Below are 16,803 nucleotides of genomic sequence, written 5' to 3'. Positions count from 1 at the left end.
TCGGCCCTTAAAATGTCTTAGCATCAGAATTAGAGCTTAATTTCTCCTCTGTCTGGTTGATATCTCCGGGGGCGTGATAATTTGCACGGCATGGATTGTATCAGATTCATGCAAATAAGGATCATTGGTGACAGACTTTGCTTATAACATTAAAGGGAAAGTTTGAGTGGTTAGGGTGCAAGCCGAGGCCAGCAGAGTAAAGGTTTTGCATTGAAATTATGCCGATTTGCATATATGCTAATGAGGGCACTATTACATTTTAATAGTAACGTATGAATATCTGCTCTCAGGGTAGGGAAATCCTTATTCGACTTGTTCAGGTAATTAGGTCACTCACTGTGAATCTCTTTAATTCTTTATGCATGCAAGTATGAGAGTGTTATGACTCATGCTATAGTCATGAGATTCATTAGGCTAATTAAGAGCCGCTTACATACAGTACTAGTTCACAGAAGCACAGAATATATTTGTAGCACATACATTTTTAATTATTTTCTTTTCAGCTTATTTGTGATCTTTTTTTTTTTTTTTTACATGTTAGCCCAACATTTATCGTTGCCACAAATTCACCTTTTCCATTGTACAAGTGGGTCATGTGGACTCAAATGTTATTTTTCTTTTCGAATGTATGCACTGAGACTACAACAAACCCGATGCAAACACAACCGCATTCAAGGTGCTCATGAATGTTTAATCAAGGAGTTTGTATAAACTGCAGGTATCGCAAATGTTTGGGAAACAACAAGAAGGCCACTGTTTGCATTTTGTTCCTTTGGATAACTGTGGACACTCATATTGAAATGTATTTGTCTTAAACCCAGTTGGTGACAAAAGTAATTTATGGTGTTGTTTACAGTGTCCAAATTAATATTGAATATGCTTTGCATCCTGATTTCTGACATCATGGATTGTTTTTCATAACTTGCAGTTGTGACATCCAAACGAAACATTATTTATTTTATTTCATTATATTATATTATCATTTTATTTTTATATATTATTTAATTTAAAGGTGGCCAGGGATGATAGGTAGATATTAATATATTTATTTAAAATATTTGCACTTTCATAAAAATGTTATACAACTCATGTTGTCACACTCCAGGGCCTTTAAAGATTTTAAGTTAAAATATATCTAAAGTTTGGTGGCCAGAAGGTAATTAAGAGTTTTTGCTGTTTTTGAAAGAAGTGCTCATTGAGGCTGCATTTATTTGATAAAAAAAAATACAGAAACAATAATATTGTTAAATAGGCCTACTATTGCAATTTAAAGTAGCGGTTTTCTATTTTAATATATTTTAAGAATTCATTTATTTCTGTGATGTCACATGATCCTTCAGAAATGATTCTTATTAGTATTTATCAATGGTGTTATTAGGTTTATTTTCCTTTTTTTTTCAATTATTTAATTTATTTTGGGTTTGTTTATGCATTTATCATCTTTGTAGCGGTTTATTTGAAACAACACTTATGTCACACAGTATTTTAAAGGCTTTTAAATGATTGTATTTCTTTACAATCATATTACAATAATATATTGTATTGTTGTTTCTTTCAGGAAAGCACATTGTACATTTATTATGGTAATACATGAATAAACATGTCGAGAAAAAAAAGAAACCATTCTGATTTGCCACTTAAGAAACATTTTTTAACATTATTATCAATCTTAAAAACAGTTGTGCTGCTTATTTTATTATTATTATTATTTTATTTATTTATTTATTTGGTAACACATTGCAATAAGATGCATTAGTTAATGCTAATTAATGCATTAATGTTAACTAACATTTGTTACAGTAATTTTTATTCTTTGTTAATGTTAATGAATTAAAGTACAACTGTTCATTGTTAGTTCTGGTCCATTCATATTAAAAGATACGATTTGGATTTCAATGATGTATTAGTAAATGTTGCAATTAATATGAACTGCGATTACAAGTATGTTTCATTCTTAATTCATGTTAACTAATGTTAACAAATGGAACCTTATTGTAAAATGTTACCATTTTTTTTTTCTTTTTTCTTTCATTTTTGCATTCCCTGAAGCATTCAGATACATATTTTAACTTAAAATCTTGATTATATCTGTCAACTACACTAACATGTTAGTGTTTGTGTAATCTGTAAAATGCCTTGACTTATAGTCAGAAGTCTTCTGTGGCATAATCTGATTCTAATAGTTTGCATTATGTAGTGTGGGAGGGCGGCACATTGTGGCACAGCTTGTTGTGTGACCTCCCGGTGTCCTATCTGACTGTGCTCACTCAACGGGAATGAGAAAGTGATGGAGGACAAGTTTCGTACGTCGGCACAACACACATCCGCAACAGAGAACTCTGTTATCTCCGACGGGCTGAGGCTGTGAAACGAGGCTGTCTTTGAATTGAACGCATCTCATCTAAGAGTTTTGTGGGACAGACTAATATTTGACATCTAACTGCAGAAGAAAGTCACTTTAACTGTCTGTGGGAAGTGCAAATCAGTTCAGTGTTGAAAGTTTGTTTCTTTATAGTCAAGCAGAAGCCCTAAATGCATTTGGACACTTAAGTCAGACTTAAAAATGTCTGAAAGTCTTTGCATTAAATAAGAAAGATATGTTGTTTACCTAAGTTTACTTTCTTCCTCATTTTACATCAATGACCACTAAGTCTCCAAATCCATATTTTTAACAACACATCTATTGTTATTTTAAATTACAAGCTAATTGTACTTAAAAAAAAATCTTAAATTCACAAGTACATGACATTGAATGTTACATGTACTGCAAAAAAGGAATATCTTCGTCTTTTGTTTTCAAGTACACATATCTAAGACATATTTACTTGAGATGCAAATATGGCGTTTTGTTTTCGGAGAAATTGAACAAAATCAATTAAGTTTATGCAAACGTGTCAATAGGGAATGAAAATTTGTTTTCTCTTTGAATTAAGTTGATTTTTCTGAGCCGTTGGCAGATATTTGTTCTTTTTTAATCATAAATTCACTTAATTTTGATCAGTTTCTCAGAAAACAAGGCCTCTTATTTTATGTAATTTTACTTCTCAAGTGTATCTTGATTTAAGGATCTTGAGATATTTGCACTGGAAAACGAGACAAAATTGTATTTTATTTTATTTATTTATTTATTTCAATAGAGTTAAAAGTAATGAAAAAAATGACAAAAAAATACATTTTATTTTCAAACTTAAAACCTGTCAATTTCAAGTCATAAAACCTGCAAAAACTTTGTTTAAAAATGGCCCAAAGTTATATTTTTTTATGCAGTGAAGTGGTTTTGCAGTGTAATGACGTTTGTTGTGCATGTACAGGTTCTGTAAATGTGATCATTCACCTGAAATGAATTCTGGGTATAATCCGCTTCAAGGTGACATTTGCGCATGAATGGTTTCAGCATGCAGAGAACCATCCAAATGGGCAAGTTATACTCTTGGCAAAGGCAAACACAGACAAAACAGTTGCTAATATTTGGTCTCCGCGTAGATGACAACTTTCATAATGTGACAATGCAAGCTGACAGTGTCTTGATATATGCAGTGTAGTCATGATTCAGTTTTAAGATATTAAATTCACAGCTTTATGTTAAAGTAATGAAGAAACCTCTCAGAGGAAAGCACTAAAGCCCAGCGGACATTAAAAGCAATTGCTCTGCTGTCACTGAAGTGCTGTCTGGGACAGAATATGCACATACACTTGATAATGCATGATAATGTTCCACCAAATACCTGTGAATGTCACAAAAACTGTCAAGAAGTGTCAAAATTTACCATGATCAACAGAAAAAAAGATAAGTTTTTAAAAGAATTTTTTGCAATGCATAATTATTTTAATGGATAATTCTTCCACCAAATACCTGTGAATGTCACAAAAACTGTCAAGAAGTGTCAAAATTTACCATGATCAACAGAAAAAAAGATAAGCACTTTAAAAAAAAATGAATTTTTTGCAATGCATAATTATTTTAATGGATAATTAATATGTATGAATTTAAAACATTGTGTGCACAGTTTTTTTCATTACTATAAGGAGAATTAATAATAATAATAATAATAATAATAGAAAAATAAATGAATTTTATTAAAAAAATACAACAATCTCACAATGGAGAAAGTAATAAATGATTAAAACATTGAAAAAATTGATTTGAGGTACAACACTGTACGACTCAGATTTATTAAATTCACAGCTTTATGTTAAAGTAATGAAGAAACCTCTCAGAGGAAAGCACTAAAGCCCAGCGGACATTAAAAGCAATTGCTCTGCTGTCACTGAAGTGCTGTCTGGGACAGAATATGCACATACACTTGATAATGCATGATAATGTTCCACCAAATACCTGTGAATGTCACAAAAACTGTCAAGAAGTGTCAAAATTTACCATGATCAACAGAAAAAAAGATAAGCACTTTAAAAAAAAATGAATTTTTTGCAATGCATAATTATTTTAATGGATAATTAATATGTATGAATTTAAAACATTGTGTGCACAGTTTTTTTCATTACTATAAGGAGAATTAATAATAATAATAATAATAATAATAGAAAAATAAATGAATTTTATTAAAAAATACAACAATCTCACAATGGAGAAAGTAATAAATGATTAAAACATTGAAAAAATTGATTTGAGGTAAAACACTGTACGACTCAGATTTACTCATGTTGTGTTGACATGGATTATTTTGAATGGGTGGATTTTAAACATGATGATGATATTGATAATGATGACATTTAAATGTCCTCTCTGATTGGTTACATTTATTACAATATAGGAGTGTTTTGTTTTTATTTGCACTCCAGTTTGCTTATAGATATTGCTCTTTTTCAAAGAAACAGAGAGAGAGAGAGAGAGAGAGAGCGAAAAAAAACTTTATTTTATTAATATTTACATAAATGATTCATGGGAAATTAACTCCATTAATCTTTGTCTTACAAACAAATGCACAATTAGGTATTTTAATAATTAAAACTGAATAATTATAATTGAATAAATAAAAATATTAACATACAGACAATACCCTGTTTTCAAAAATTAAATGAGGTCCAGTGTTTCTGTAAAGTCAACATGAAATGGCATTCACAACCCATTTTACTTCTCTGAAAAGGAAATTCAACAAGGGAATTGAATGTATGGTGGGATCTTTTCTCCCACAGGATAATAAAATAAAAAAATTAAAAAGCGAATTGCAACTTTATCTTTAAAGTTTATATCTTGGAATTCTTTTCTTTTTTTTACTTTACTTTTCTTCTCAGAATTGAGTTTATATTTCACAATGCTGACTTTATATACCTTTTTTCTCACAATTCTGTCAGAATTGTGAAAAGAATTTCTAAATTGTGAGATAAAAAGTTAATCGCAAATTCCTTTATTTCATGTATTTATTTATTTTTTTATGGTGGAAACAAGCTTCCATAGAATCATGAAAAGTGGTTGGAGGAGAACGTCCTTTCAGCTGGTGAAAGAGGCAGAGAATATTTGGGGAAAATTACAAAAACAAACATTTTTGGAAAAACGTGCACCGATGAATCGTTCGTAATAAGACCAGCAACATCTAGCAAAGTAAACAGGGTCAGTTTTGATTTCATGTTGACTTTAAATTAGTCAGTCCCACTATTTCAACATCCACACAATTATGTGCGATACGCCTTTTAGCACAACGCAAGTTCATTACTGTATCTTTAATGTGTTCGTTTAAAAAGCGAATTGCAACTTTATCTTTAAAGTTTATATCTTGGAATTCTTTTCTTTTTTTTACTTTACTTTTCTTCTCAGAATTGAGTTTATATTTCACAATGCTGACTTTATATACCTTTTTTCTCACAATTCTGTCAGAATTGTGAAAAGAATTTCTAAATTGTGAGATAAAAAGTTAATCGCAAATTCCTTTATTTCATGTATTTATTTATTTTTTTATGGTGGAAACAAGCTTCCATAGAATCATGAAAAGTGGTTGGAGGAGAACGTCCTTTCAGCTGGTGAAAGAGGCAGAGAATATTTGGGGAAAATTACAAAAACAAACATTTTTGGAAAAACGTGCATCGATGAATCGTTCGTAATAAGACCAGCAACATCTAGCAAAGTAAACAGGGTCAGTTTTGATTTCATGTTGACTTTAAATTAGTCAGTCCCACTATTTCAACATCCACACAATTATGTGCGATACGCCTTTTAGCACGACGCAAGTTCATTACTGTATTACTGTACTGCAGAAAAGCTAGTTCATGCATTCATGACCTCTAACAATTATGTGCGATACGCCTTTTAGCACAACGCAAGTTCATTACTGTATCTTTAATGTGTTCGTTTTAGCAAAGCCAATGATTTATTTGACGTAAAACAGCCCAAACACTGAGAATACTCAATGATTTTCTTAAGGTACCAATAAATAATTTAAAACTGGCCTGAACTCTGAATCCAGCGGCACAGATTCCATTTCAGACATATTTCAAGAGTAAGGAAAAGTTAAAAATGTTCTGTTTTCTGCAGACCAACATTTACACATATTTATTCCTCCCATTTCCAGAGGGATCCGGCGCCGTTCTGCACGCAATAAATAACAGCAGGTTGAGTTTCAGAGTGTTTAATCAAACACATGACATACATAATTGCCTTTTTCCCTTTTTATGACCACAGAGACAAAACAGAGACTAATTCAGCATTTGTCCGTATTCTTGTGCGCTCTGCAGCTTTTGTCAGGAGCCCAAATGTTTCCTCTTGAGGGTCTCGGTTCGTCGTAGATTATATGCTTGTAGCTTAACACGCATTCTCCTGTGGCGTCTCATTGTTTCGTCTTTTATTCAGCGTCATGTCTCAGCACTTGAGGCACTCGTGAAGTTTCATCCATGCCGTTGTGCTGCTGCGGTGGGTGTGACCAAACTCGTACACTGCATATTCATTTCCATCTTTTTAATATTCATGACTAGGTCCACTCTTTACATATATTCATGACTCTATAATTCATAAAATCTTTATCCATGTACAACAATATTTAAATAATGTGTCATTTAAGGCAGTCCAAACATTTACAAAAGAAAGTAAAAGAGAAAAGGGATAATTGCAGAAAGTCCCGCCGAAGAAGAAAAACTCCATCCTTATCCCAGTAACAATAGTCCATGTCAGCTTTCGTTTAGGAAGGGACAGTCGTTTGAAGTACCCAAACATGTATCAGATCAATATGTACTTGTGTTCTGGCGAGGTCCGTGATTATATGTGTACCGACGGCACGCTCTGGTTCAGTGCCTGGGCTCTCATCATCTGGACGCTGGTCATGATCTTCTTCTGATGGCCCATTAATGTGACTCCCAACCTCTGGATGTCACTGAGACAGAAGTGGACAAAGAAACGTGATTAGATGCTGGTGTTGGAGATTATGGTTTATTTCCCTCATAATTGTGATTATTATATTTGATTCATAGAATGTATTATGAATGTAAACATCCAAAACGAGCTGAGGAATGTGTTCAGTGAACTTAAAACACGCTCATTATTTGTGGGCTACAGACAAATTTTAAACCGATATGTCTCTTATTTATTGAAGCCTGTTTCTGCCACGAAGAAAAAAATATATATATTATTATATATATAATTAAAAAATGTATTTACTTTTTATCACAAAATTCCAACTTTTCCCCCCTCCATTTCTGAAAGTAAGAATTGCAAGAAGTCAGAATTTTGCAAGATATTATTTGGATATATAAATTCCCAATTCTGAGAAAAAAAATCTGAATTAAGAGATATTAACACATAAATCTGACTTTTTTTCCCTCTGAAATCTGAGTCTACATCCCTTATTTTATTATTATTTTTTTTTGCTACAGAATAAAAAATAAAAGAGGTATTTGCTACACTTTATCTAACAATTTATTTATTACTTATTTCCTTCCAATTTTGAATGCAAGAAATGCAAAAAATGTCAGAATTTGCAAGAAATTAACTACAGATATAAAATAACAATTCTGAGAAAAATAAATAAATAAATGAAAATCTGATTTTTTTCTGAACTGAATTCTGAGTCTACTTCTGCTTTTTTTTATTAAAAAAGTATTTGCAAATTTGTGTCTCAAAATTCAGACTTTTTTCTCAGAACTGTGAGTTTATATTTCCCAATTCTAAGTTTATATTGCAATTCTGACTAACTCGGAAAGGCAAGAAAAAAAGTCTGAACTGTGAAACAAAAAGTCGCAATTACCTTTTTACTTTTTTATTTTTAAATTTATCACATGGCAGAAACAATCTTCTATAGTTACTGGAACGATCCGTTAAATGCTACACAAACCTTTCTATTGCAGTAATTGACCCTTTTCAAGATTAGTTAATCAGGGCCATTGTAACCATAAACATGATTAATTATGCAATTAACTGTGCAGCTCCAATTATAAGCTTTTTATGTTAAAAGATTCATTAAAAACATTTGAAACAAACAAATGATTTGCAAACTGCACGGTTGCAGCTGGTCAAGGAAGAATGTGTTTTATAAACAACATAAACCCTGAAGACATTATGGCTGATTTTATGACCCCATCTAATAAAGAAACTCTAACAACATGAGCTAGCTGCATTTTGTTGAGCAAAACAGGGCATTTGGTTCAAAACTGACCACCGGGGATAGCAAAGGCACATTGAATAGTTAAAGGGAGAGTTTAACTAAACAAAGAAAACAAAATTAACAAATTTAACGACAAAGAAAACAAAAATAACGACTTTATTCGACAATTCGTCTCCTCCACGTCACCCTAGCACCATTTTGGAGTCTATCACATACGTAAACAACATATGCAACGTATGTACGCGGATACGCTGTTTATGTTGTTTACGCTTTGATCTGAACGTAAACAACGTATCCGCGTACATACGTTGCATACGTTGTTTACGTACTCTCCAAAATGGCGCTACAGGGTGACGCGGAGGAGACGAATTGTCGAATAAAGTCGTTATTTTTGTTTTCTTTGGACACAAAAAGTATTCTTGTAGCTTCGTAAAATTACGGTTGAACCCCTGATGTCACATTGATTATTTTAATGATCTCCGTGCTACGTTTCTGAGCCTTGATCGTGTAAGTATCCTTGCTGTCTATGCAGGGTCAGAGAGCTCTCGGATTTCATCAAAAATATCTTAATTTGTGTTCCGAAGATGAACGAAGGTCTTACAGGTTTGGAACGACATGAGGGTGAGTAATTAATGACAGAATTTTCATTTTTGGGTGAACTAGCCCTTTAAGGAAATGTGGAGAAAATATGAAAAAATAGCCCTAAAAGACCACAAAACTGCTTTCAATTAATTACTAATCAGTGTTATTTTAGTATTATTTGAATACTATTGTAGTAATTAATAAATTATTAATATTGTATTAATATTTTGAATTAGCTTTTATCTTTATTTTTAGTTTTCATTTTATTTTTAGTTTTTCTTTACTACATTTTTTATTTCAGTTGTAGCCTTAATTTTTCAACATTTCAACTTTATTCTTAACTCTATTTTCAATTAGTTGGCAAGGCAACATTTCTATATTCCATTTAAGTTTTTATTTTCATTTTTCATTAGGTTAAAGTTTTAATCTAATATTTTATATTAATTTAGTATTAGATAACAGTAACAACACTATGAATTACCCAGCTTTTTTCCTCACATAAAGCTTTCAAATGGCTTTAGAAGACTTGGAATATAGTGAAAATGTAGGAAGAAATGACGCCATATGAGTTTGGACAAAGAATATATAGTAAATTTTTACATCTGGAACAAATCAAATCGAGAGCAGAGGTTTGAGAATGTGAAATCATCTGTTAAAACTATCGATTGAAGGCTGCAATGTCTACAAATCCACTAAAACTGGACCAATAGGTATAGCATTGACTGACCCATTGGACAGACAATGGACACACAGTCCTGAAACTGCATCTAATGCTCATTGATCATCTGACTTGAGGAGGTGACGATCAATCAAAGGCTTAAAGCCACCTCCAATCTGTCCTCCATCTACCTCAGCACTAAAATCCACGTAGCCAGCTGGAACCCTGCGATGATGCATCTCAAAGGCTTAAATTCTGCATTAGCAATCTGAAGCGCTCTATCGTGTTACGGAGTAAGAACTCAATCAACTCACTGTTGTTTCATGCTCATCACATGTCCTACTGTCAGATACCCTCCTGCGGCAAAGTGGTCCTTATAACGGCCCATCTTAATGGTGTCCAACCACTCGTCCACAGATCTACAGCTGGTGAAATCAGGAATACTTCTGTTCATCAAAGGACTGTTTAGTCTGAAATGAGAGCAGGGGGAGTGAGGAGGCGCGTACGAGATGTACCTTTGAAATGTGGCGAGCGTGGGCAGAAAATCAATATGAGTTCAAATGATAGAGAAGGTGGGAAAGGGGAGGGGGGGCTGTAGATTTGGCCGGTTTGGGTAGATTAATACAGGGATGAAATCCCTATTTCTTCCCATCAGCGCATCTGGATATGCACCGGCAACTTGACAGGACATGCGCTCCGAGCTGAGCAGTTTATATATATAAGTCCAATTGTAAAAGCAGAAGCGTTCTTTTTCGGTTCTCGGCAGATCAATGTCAATATAGAGCAGAGGTCTTTTATTTAACAGCGAACACATCTATTTGAGATGAGCTTATTGGAAAATGTACACTTGCGTCTTAAAGAGGCCCACCGTATTCCCAGCCACTCGGATGAAACTTTCTTGTCAACTTTGCGAGACTTTTAAAACGGATCGTATCTGACGCAGACAAAGTGCATTTGTCGGGTAAATCCCCCTGAAGGCGGCGTATCGATTGCTGGCCGCTCACCTGCACAATGTGCCCATTGACTTGAGGTTCTCGGGGTTCCGGATCAGCTTGTCCAGGACCGTGATGATCTGGCAGAATCTGGGCCTTTCGTTGCGGTCTTTCTGCCAGCAGTCCAGCATTAGGGTGTGGAGGGCACCGGGGCAGCCCATGGGGACCGGGAGCCGGTAGCCCTCCTCTACGGACTTGATCACCTGCAGAAAAAACAATCAAACTGAATTAAAAGTTGGGGAATTGCACTGATTTGTCTGTTTGTCTTGCCAAAATGATTCCACTGTGGCTGATGTTTCGCTATGTTTGAAATGGAATTACTACACTGCTTGCTGCATAGTGCAAAGTACACTAAATACGACATACCTATTTAAAAAATAATAATAATATGAGCAGCATTCTGCATTGTGCAGAAATAATTAAGAAAGTGCAGTATACTACATTGTTATCACATCACATTATGCTCATTTAATTTAAAACATGTATATTTGTTTACTTAAATTTTTGTCTATACATGTCTTAACTGGTAATAGTCAAAATGCAATCAATTGCAGCCGGTATTACTTCTGGATCACACTGGAAATACAGTTTCATGCAATACATGCTTTTAATTACTATTATGATTATTATTATTTTTAAAGATTTTTTTATTTTTTATTTTCGACCTTTATTATGATAGGACAGAAAAGAGCTGACAGTAAGCAAAGTGAGAGAGAGAGGGGGGTGTGATCGGGAAAGGTCCTCAAGTCGGGATTCGAACTCAGAACGGCCGAATAGAATAGAAATAGAATTTTAGTTGAAATATTCTAAAAAAAAAAGTCAGATAAATTTACTTATATACTCATTATACTCATTAAGATTTTTTTTTGCAGTTTATTAAGTGTTATTTTAGTATCTTTGAGATGCTATTATTGTTTTTATTAATATTTTGAATCAGTTCTTACTTTAATATTTTCTGTTTAATAATAATAATAATAATATTTTACTAGATTTTAGAATTGTAGTTGAAATATAAAAAAAATCAACAATTCTGAAAATGTAAGATAAATTTACTTGCTACTTTTATTATTTTGAATTACTTATTTTTACATTTTCATTTCAATTTGAAAGTTTTAGTAATTTTTTGACTTTTTTGCTTAGTTACCATTTTACCATTTTTAATATTTGTAAAAAAATTTTTAATGTCTAAAACATTAAAATAAAAAATTAACTTTTATATTAGATAATATGAAAAAATGCTCATTAACAAAACAAAAATTATTTTTTTGCAGTATATGAGTGTTATTTTATTATCATTGAGATACTATTATAGCTTTTTATTATTTTGGATAAGTTCTTATTTTTATATTTTTGCTTTTTAATTTATATTTTAAAGTTTTAGTAATTTAGTTTTTTTCATATGTCTAAAAAGTTTAAATTTAAGATTTAATATTTTATTTTATTTTAGTTAATATTTATTTTATTTCAGTAATGGAAATTTAAGTTAACTATAATAACCCTGAACTGTTCTGAACATTGCCCATATATAGTGTCGTTTAGACCCACATCTCTGTTGGTCAAGTTCCAATATGGCCGTTCTCCATATGACATCACTTCCCACATCACCACTCCATAACTCCATACGTCACTGGAGGAGGAGAACTTCCGATATGTGATGGCCTCCGGCGCCGTCCAGCGAATCGGGATCTTCCCTCCCTAAAATCCAATGAAGACAGAAGATGACAAAGATTAGGGAGAAAACACAACCAAAGCGTGTCTGAAAAACACCAAGCATTGTAGAGTATGCTCCTGGTTTCACAAACTCACGCTGGTGGTGTAGGCTGCGTCAGGGTCGTCCTCCAGCACGCGTGACAGACCGAAGTCTGAAATCTTGCACACCAGATTACTGTTGACCAGAACATTCCTGGCAGCCAGGTCCCGGTGGACATACCCCAGATCAGCCAAGTAAGTCATGCCAGCTGCTATGCCACGCAGAATCCCCACCAGCTGAATGATGGTGAACTGACCGTCATGTCTCTGTTTCGAGGGAAGAAAAACAAGAAGAGGGAGAGAAATCTGTGAAGTTTAGCTTCAGTTCACAGGGAGGTTCGATATACGAGAACAAACACAAACATGTTTACACACCCTCAGGAAAGAGTCCAAAGAGCCGTTCTCCATGTACTCTGTGATGATCATTACCGGTTTGCCTGGGTAGAGAATGCAAAAACATGGGAAAGAACAAGAGAAAGATGTCAAGAGATTGGAGAGGTGATGCAAGTGTGAATGAAGAGAAACAGAACTGTGGGTTTTCTTTTCTTTTTACCCAACTGTGGGTGAATTATTTACTTGGTGAAGTAGTGATGTACATTTATCTGATTGTTATTGTAAAATAAACCTTGACAGGGTGATCAGGACCCCAGTGTGAGGTGAAGTGGTCTATATCAACTTCAAGGGGTAGACTACTTACAAAATAAATAAATAAATAAATACACACAGATAAACTGGCTTGAGTTTGTGAGAATAAATATATATTTTAAATAGTATTTAGAATATATATATATATATATATATATATGCAGATGAAATATAATATTTTATATTTTAAACACATACACACACACACACACACACACACACACACACACAAACACACGTATCAAATATTGTAATATATAATATATCTTATTCTAATAAGAAAATGTAATAAAAAATTATTTAAAAAATAGCTATTAATGATATATAATATTGCATTTAATATCTTATAAACTATATTTCATTTTTTGTTATTTTTATACATATTAGTTATATATAATACATTTTAAATTAATTTGGTAAAAAGATACAACACTGATTTAAAAAAAAAATGAGTACAAAAATTGTATATATATATATAGGCATGCTGATAAGCAACAATTGGTCTCTATACTAAAGTGTTAACCATTATTCTTATAAAATCTATATACATTTTATTCAATTATATAATCAAAATCAAATAATGTGTTTGAGATGTAGAGTAAACATTCTGCTACATAAATGGTATGGAATATTTTTTAACACAAAATAGTGTATTTCAAAGAGTTCGCAATAATAAGTGCCCTTCACTGATAGTCTTGTAAAGTGCTTACTGCGGGTAACAACTCCCTCCAGGTGGATGACGTTGGGGTGATCGAACTGTGCCATGATGCTGGCTTCTCCCAGGAAATCTCTCCTCTGTTTCTCGGTGTAGCCAGCTTTAAGAGTCTTCAGAGCCACCGGGATATCACGTTTCCCCGGGAGCTTCATCCGGCCATAACACACTTCCCCAAACTCTCCTGAAGTGTGCCAGAAAAGAAGATTAGACACTGGACAGTGTCCACTCGTGCTGGGTTTAGATTCAAACACTTTCAACCTTCACAATGAAATTCACATGATATCTGACCGCTTTAACAGTAATACTAAAATGATACGTTTAAATACAGTGGTTCTCACAAGATGTTTAGCATTTTTAAATAAGAAAAAATGCTAAACGTTTTTAAAATATGTTTTATTTCTTGTTTTTTTTTTATTACTGCCCTGATGAAGCTGCATAATTTTTTATATACTGTATTTTATTGCAGTTAATGTTTATATAAGTAACACATTTTTCTTTCATGGGTTTTCATAATTTTTCAAATAAAATTGATAAGCATCTTGCATATTCTTTGAGCAGAACTTTATATTCTGTTGATCTTGTTCCAAGCATTTCTCATGTATTCCCCAGATGCCCAGGTGTATTTCACGCAATCACCGAGGACAGCTGTACCTGAACCGATGATTTTCTCTATTTTGATCCTGGACGCTTCAATTTCTCTGGCAAATTCGTGGACAGCCTGGCAGGGGTCCTCATATGTGTGGGGATCAATATAAAATCTGGCTTCTGGAAATGATACTAGAATAAACAGAATTAGCATTTGGTCACATATTGCAGCATGAAAGCAATTTTCAGTCACAGCCACAATCTCTGAAGGGCCCAGACAGCAGCTACAAGAAGATATTGGACCAAAAAAAGCAATAGTTTCCTGCCTAAAATTCATTAAAAGAGAAATTATGGGGGGAATGAGTGTCTCTCGTACCATGGCCATTTTGGTAGTGCATTTTCTCCTCGTCTGAGTCCTGGAAAGCTTTGCTGTACCCACAACGTCTGTAACGCAAACCAGAAGAAGAAACAGAAATATTGTGTGTGTGTTTTTAAAGGGCCTTGTGATATACAACCCACATGTTAATAATAAAGCATGTAAAACTTAATTAACTCGATGTTTAAGAACTTCAAGACATTTTTGCTTCACATGTGGATATCAAACGTCTTCTGTGTCTAAATCCACTGCCTTATAGATATTTTAAAAAATGAGAAAGTGTCCGTCCATTGAAGTAAGTGATTATAAAGTATAATCAAATTCATTATTTAACACAAACTAAGTTGCTGTCATCAAAAAGCAACAGAGCCACAGAAACCACCCACTTTTCAGTGTTTTCACATTAATTTTCTCCACTGAGATTCCATAAACTTCTTCAATAGAGAGTTCAAGTCATGATCCAAATCAAGCAGCTCTGAGATTAATCAGACTGAACATTTGTTTCGAAGCAAAAAAGTATTTTAAATGATGAAAGAAATTATTAAATCAGAAACAATGGTATAGAACAAAACTATTGAGAATTGCAAGTATGAAATACATTAGAACAAAATATTCAAACTTTCGCAAACATTACTTTGGATCATTCACAATGCTTCAGGAGTTCCGTGATATTTCGCAGCACTTTCTTTTTATATGGAGAAAATGAATGGGATTTTTTATTTCTGTGCTATATATGACTTAAGGATATTTTTGCAGTGTTATTAGTCCAAAATCAATTAAATCAAGTTTCCATTGTGAGGTATGCGTTTGAAGGTGTGCATGTACCTAAATATATCCCCTCTTTCATAGATAATTACAGAACGAGTCATAGAGGTGTTTAAGTGGGATCATTTCAAGATGGGAAGCTGGCAAGAATATTCTCTTAAATGAACGATTCACCCAAAAATGACAATTGTACTCCCACTCATATTGTTCATCACCTGTATGACTTCTGCAACAGCAACTAAAACCTAAACATCCACCCATACTCTTATTGGCGCATTTATGAGAGAAGTAGAGATGTTTTATTTGTGAATGAATCATTCTTTTGAGTCAAATCATTTTTTTTAATGGATCAGCTTCAGTTCAGAATAATTAAAAAATTCAGCTCATTCAGTCAGTGATTCAGTCACAGAAACAAATAAAGAAAGAAAGTCATACAGGTTTGGAAGACGTGAGAGTGAGTAAATGATGGCAGAATGTATTTTTAGATGAACTATCCCATGTAACAGAATAAAGCAGGGAAAATGAATGCAGACAATTCAAAGTACTCCTCTTGCCGTTTTCTGCAGATGACAATAGCCAGAAATGTCACCAGGCCTGTTACTGAAGCCATGCAGATCCAGACAATCGTCATGTTGGTATTTTGCAGGGGAGCTGGCGAAGAAAAACAGAACTCAAATATCAACACAAACGTGTCATTAAACACTCTGAATCATCACCAGTTTTCTCACTGCAGGAGACTTTCGGCCAGAAATGGCATGTTTGTGTACAACGAAAACAACATATGAAACCATCAGTGTAAGGTACACCACGAATATGCAAACTGAAGGTTTAATGTATACATTTTTATTTTTCAGATCATTTTTGGTGCATGAGAGATGCCATATATAGGACACTGATTTGAGACACTTTGAGATTAATGAGAGATACTTGTATGTTCTTAACACAAATATACCATATAATACAATTTTTAATAAAATTCTGACATTATATTAAAGTTCACTTCTTCCAATATATATTCATGCCAAAATATATTCAAAAAATTAAAATATATATTTTAAATATATTGATATAAATTAAATTATAAATTTAAAAAATATAATATAACTTTGAAATTATAATAAAAATATGAGTTAATTTCTACATAAACAAATTAAAACATTAAAATACAAATATTTTTTAAATTAAAAATA

The 16,803-nt window shown here is 33.0% G+C and overlaps 1 protein-coding gene across 1 annotated transcript in view; it reads right to left on the bottom strand.

Moving 5' to 3' along the window:
* Positions 1-6,305: 6,305 nt before the first annotated feature.
* epha8 (eph receptor A8) overlaps positions 6,306-16,803 on the bottom strand; it is a 108,221-nt gene continuing 97,723 nt past the window's right edge. Inside the window, exons 9-18 of the mRNA XM_016441424.1 lie at positions 16,168-16,264; positions 14,849-14,916; positions 14,539-14,664; positions 13,883-14,068; positions 12,903-12,964; positions 12,585-12,794; positions 12,324-12,473; positions 10,791-10,981; positions 10,101-10,256; positions 6,306-7,319 (exon numbers count right to left, since the gene is read on the bottom strand). Of these exons, the coding sequence (XP_016296910.1) occupies positions 7,205-7,319; positions 10,101-10,256; positions 10,791-10,981; positions 12,324-12,473; positions 12,585-12,794; positions 12,903-12,964; positions 13,883-14,068; positions 14,539-14,664; positions 14,849-14,916; positions 16,168-16,264 (1,361 nt within the window). The 3' untranslated portion in view covers positions 6,306-7,204. The remainder of the gene's footprint in view (positions 7,320-10,100; positions 10,257-10,790; positions 10,982-12,323; positions 12,474-12,584; positions 12,795-12,902; positions 12,965-13,882; positions 14,069-14,538; positions 14,665-14,848; positions 14,917-16,167; positions 16,265-16,803) is intronic.

The sequence above is a fragment of the Sinocyclocheilus anshuiensis genome, unplaced genomic scaffold, assembly GCF_001515605.1.
Source record: "Sinocyclocheilus anshuiensis isolate Anshui unplaced genomic scaffold, SAMN03320099.WGS_v1.1 scaffold623, whole genome shotgun sequence".
Taxonomy (NCBI): Eukaryota; Metazoa; Chordata; class Actinopteri; order Cypriniformes; family Cyprinidae; genus Sinocyclocheilus; species Sinocyclocheilus anshuiensis.
The sequence above is the reverse complement of the archived record's forward strand: the minus strand, read 5'-3'. Positions and strand labels throughout refer to the sequence as shown.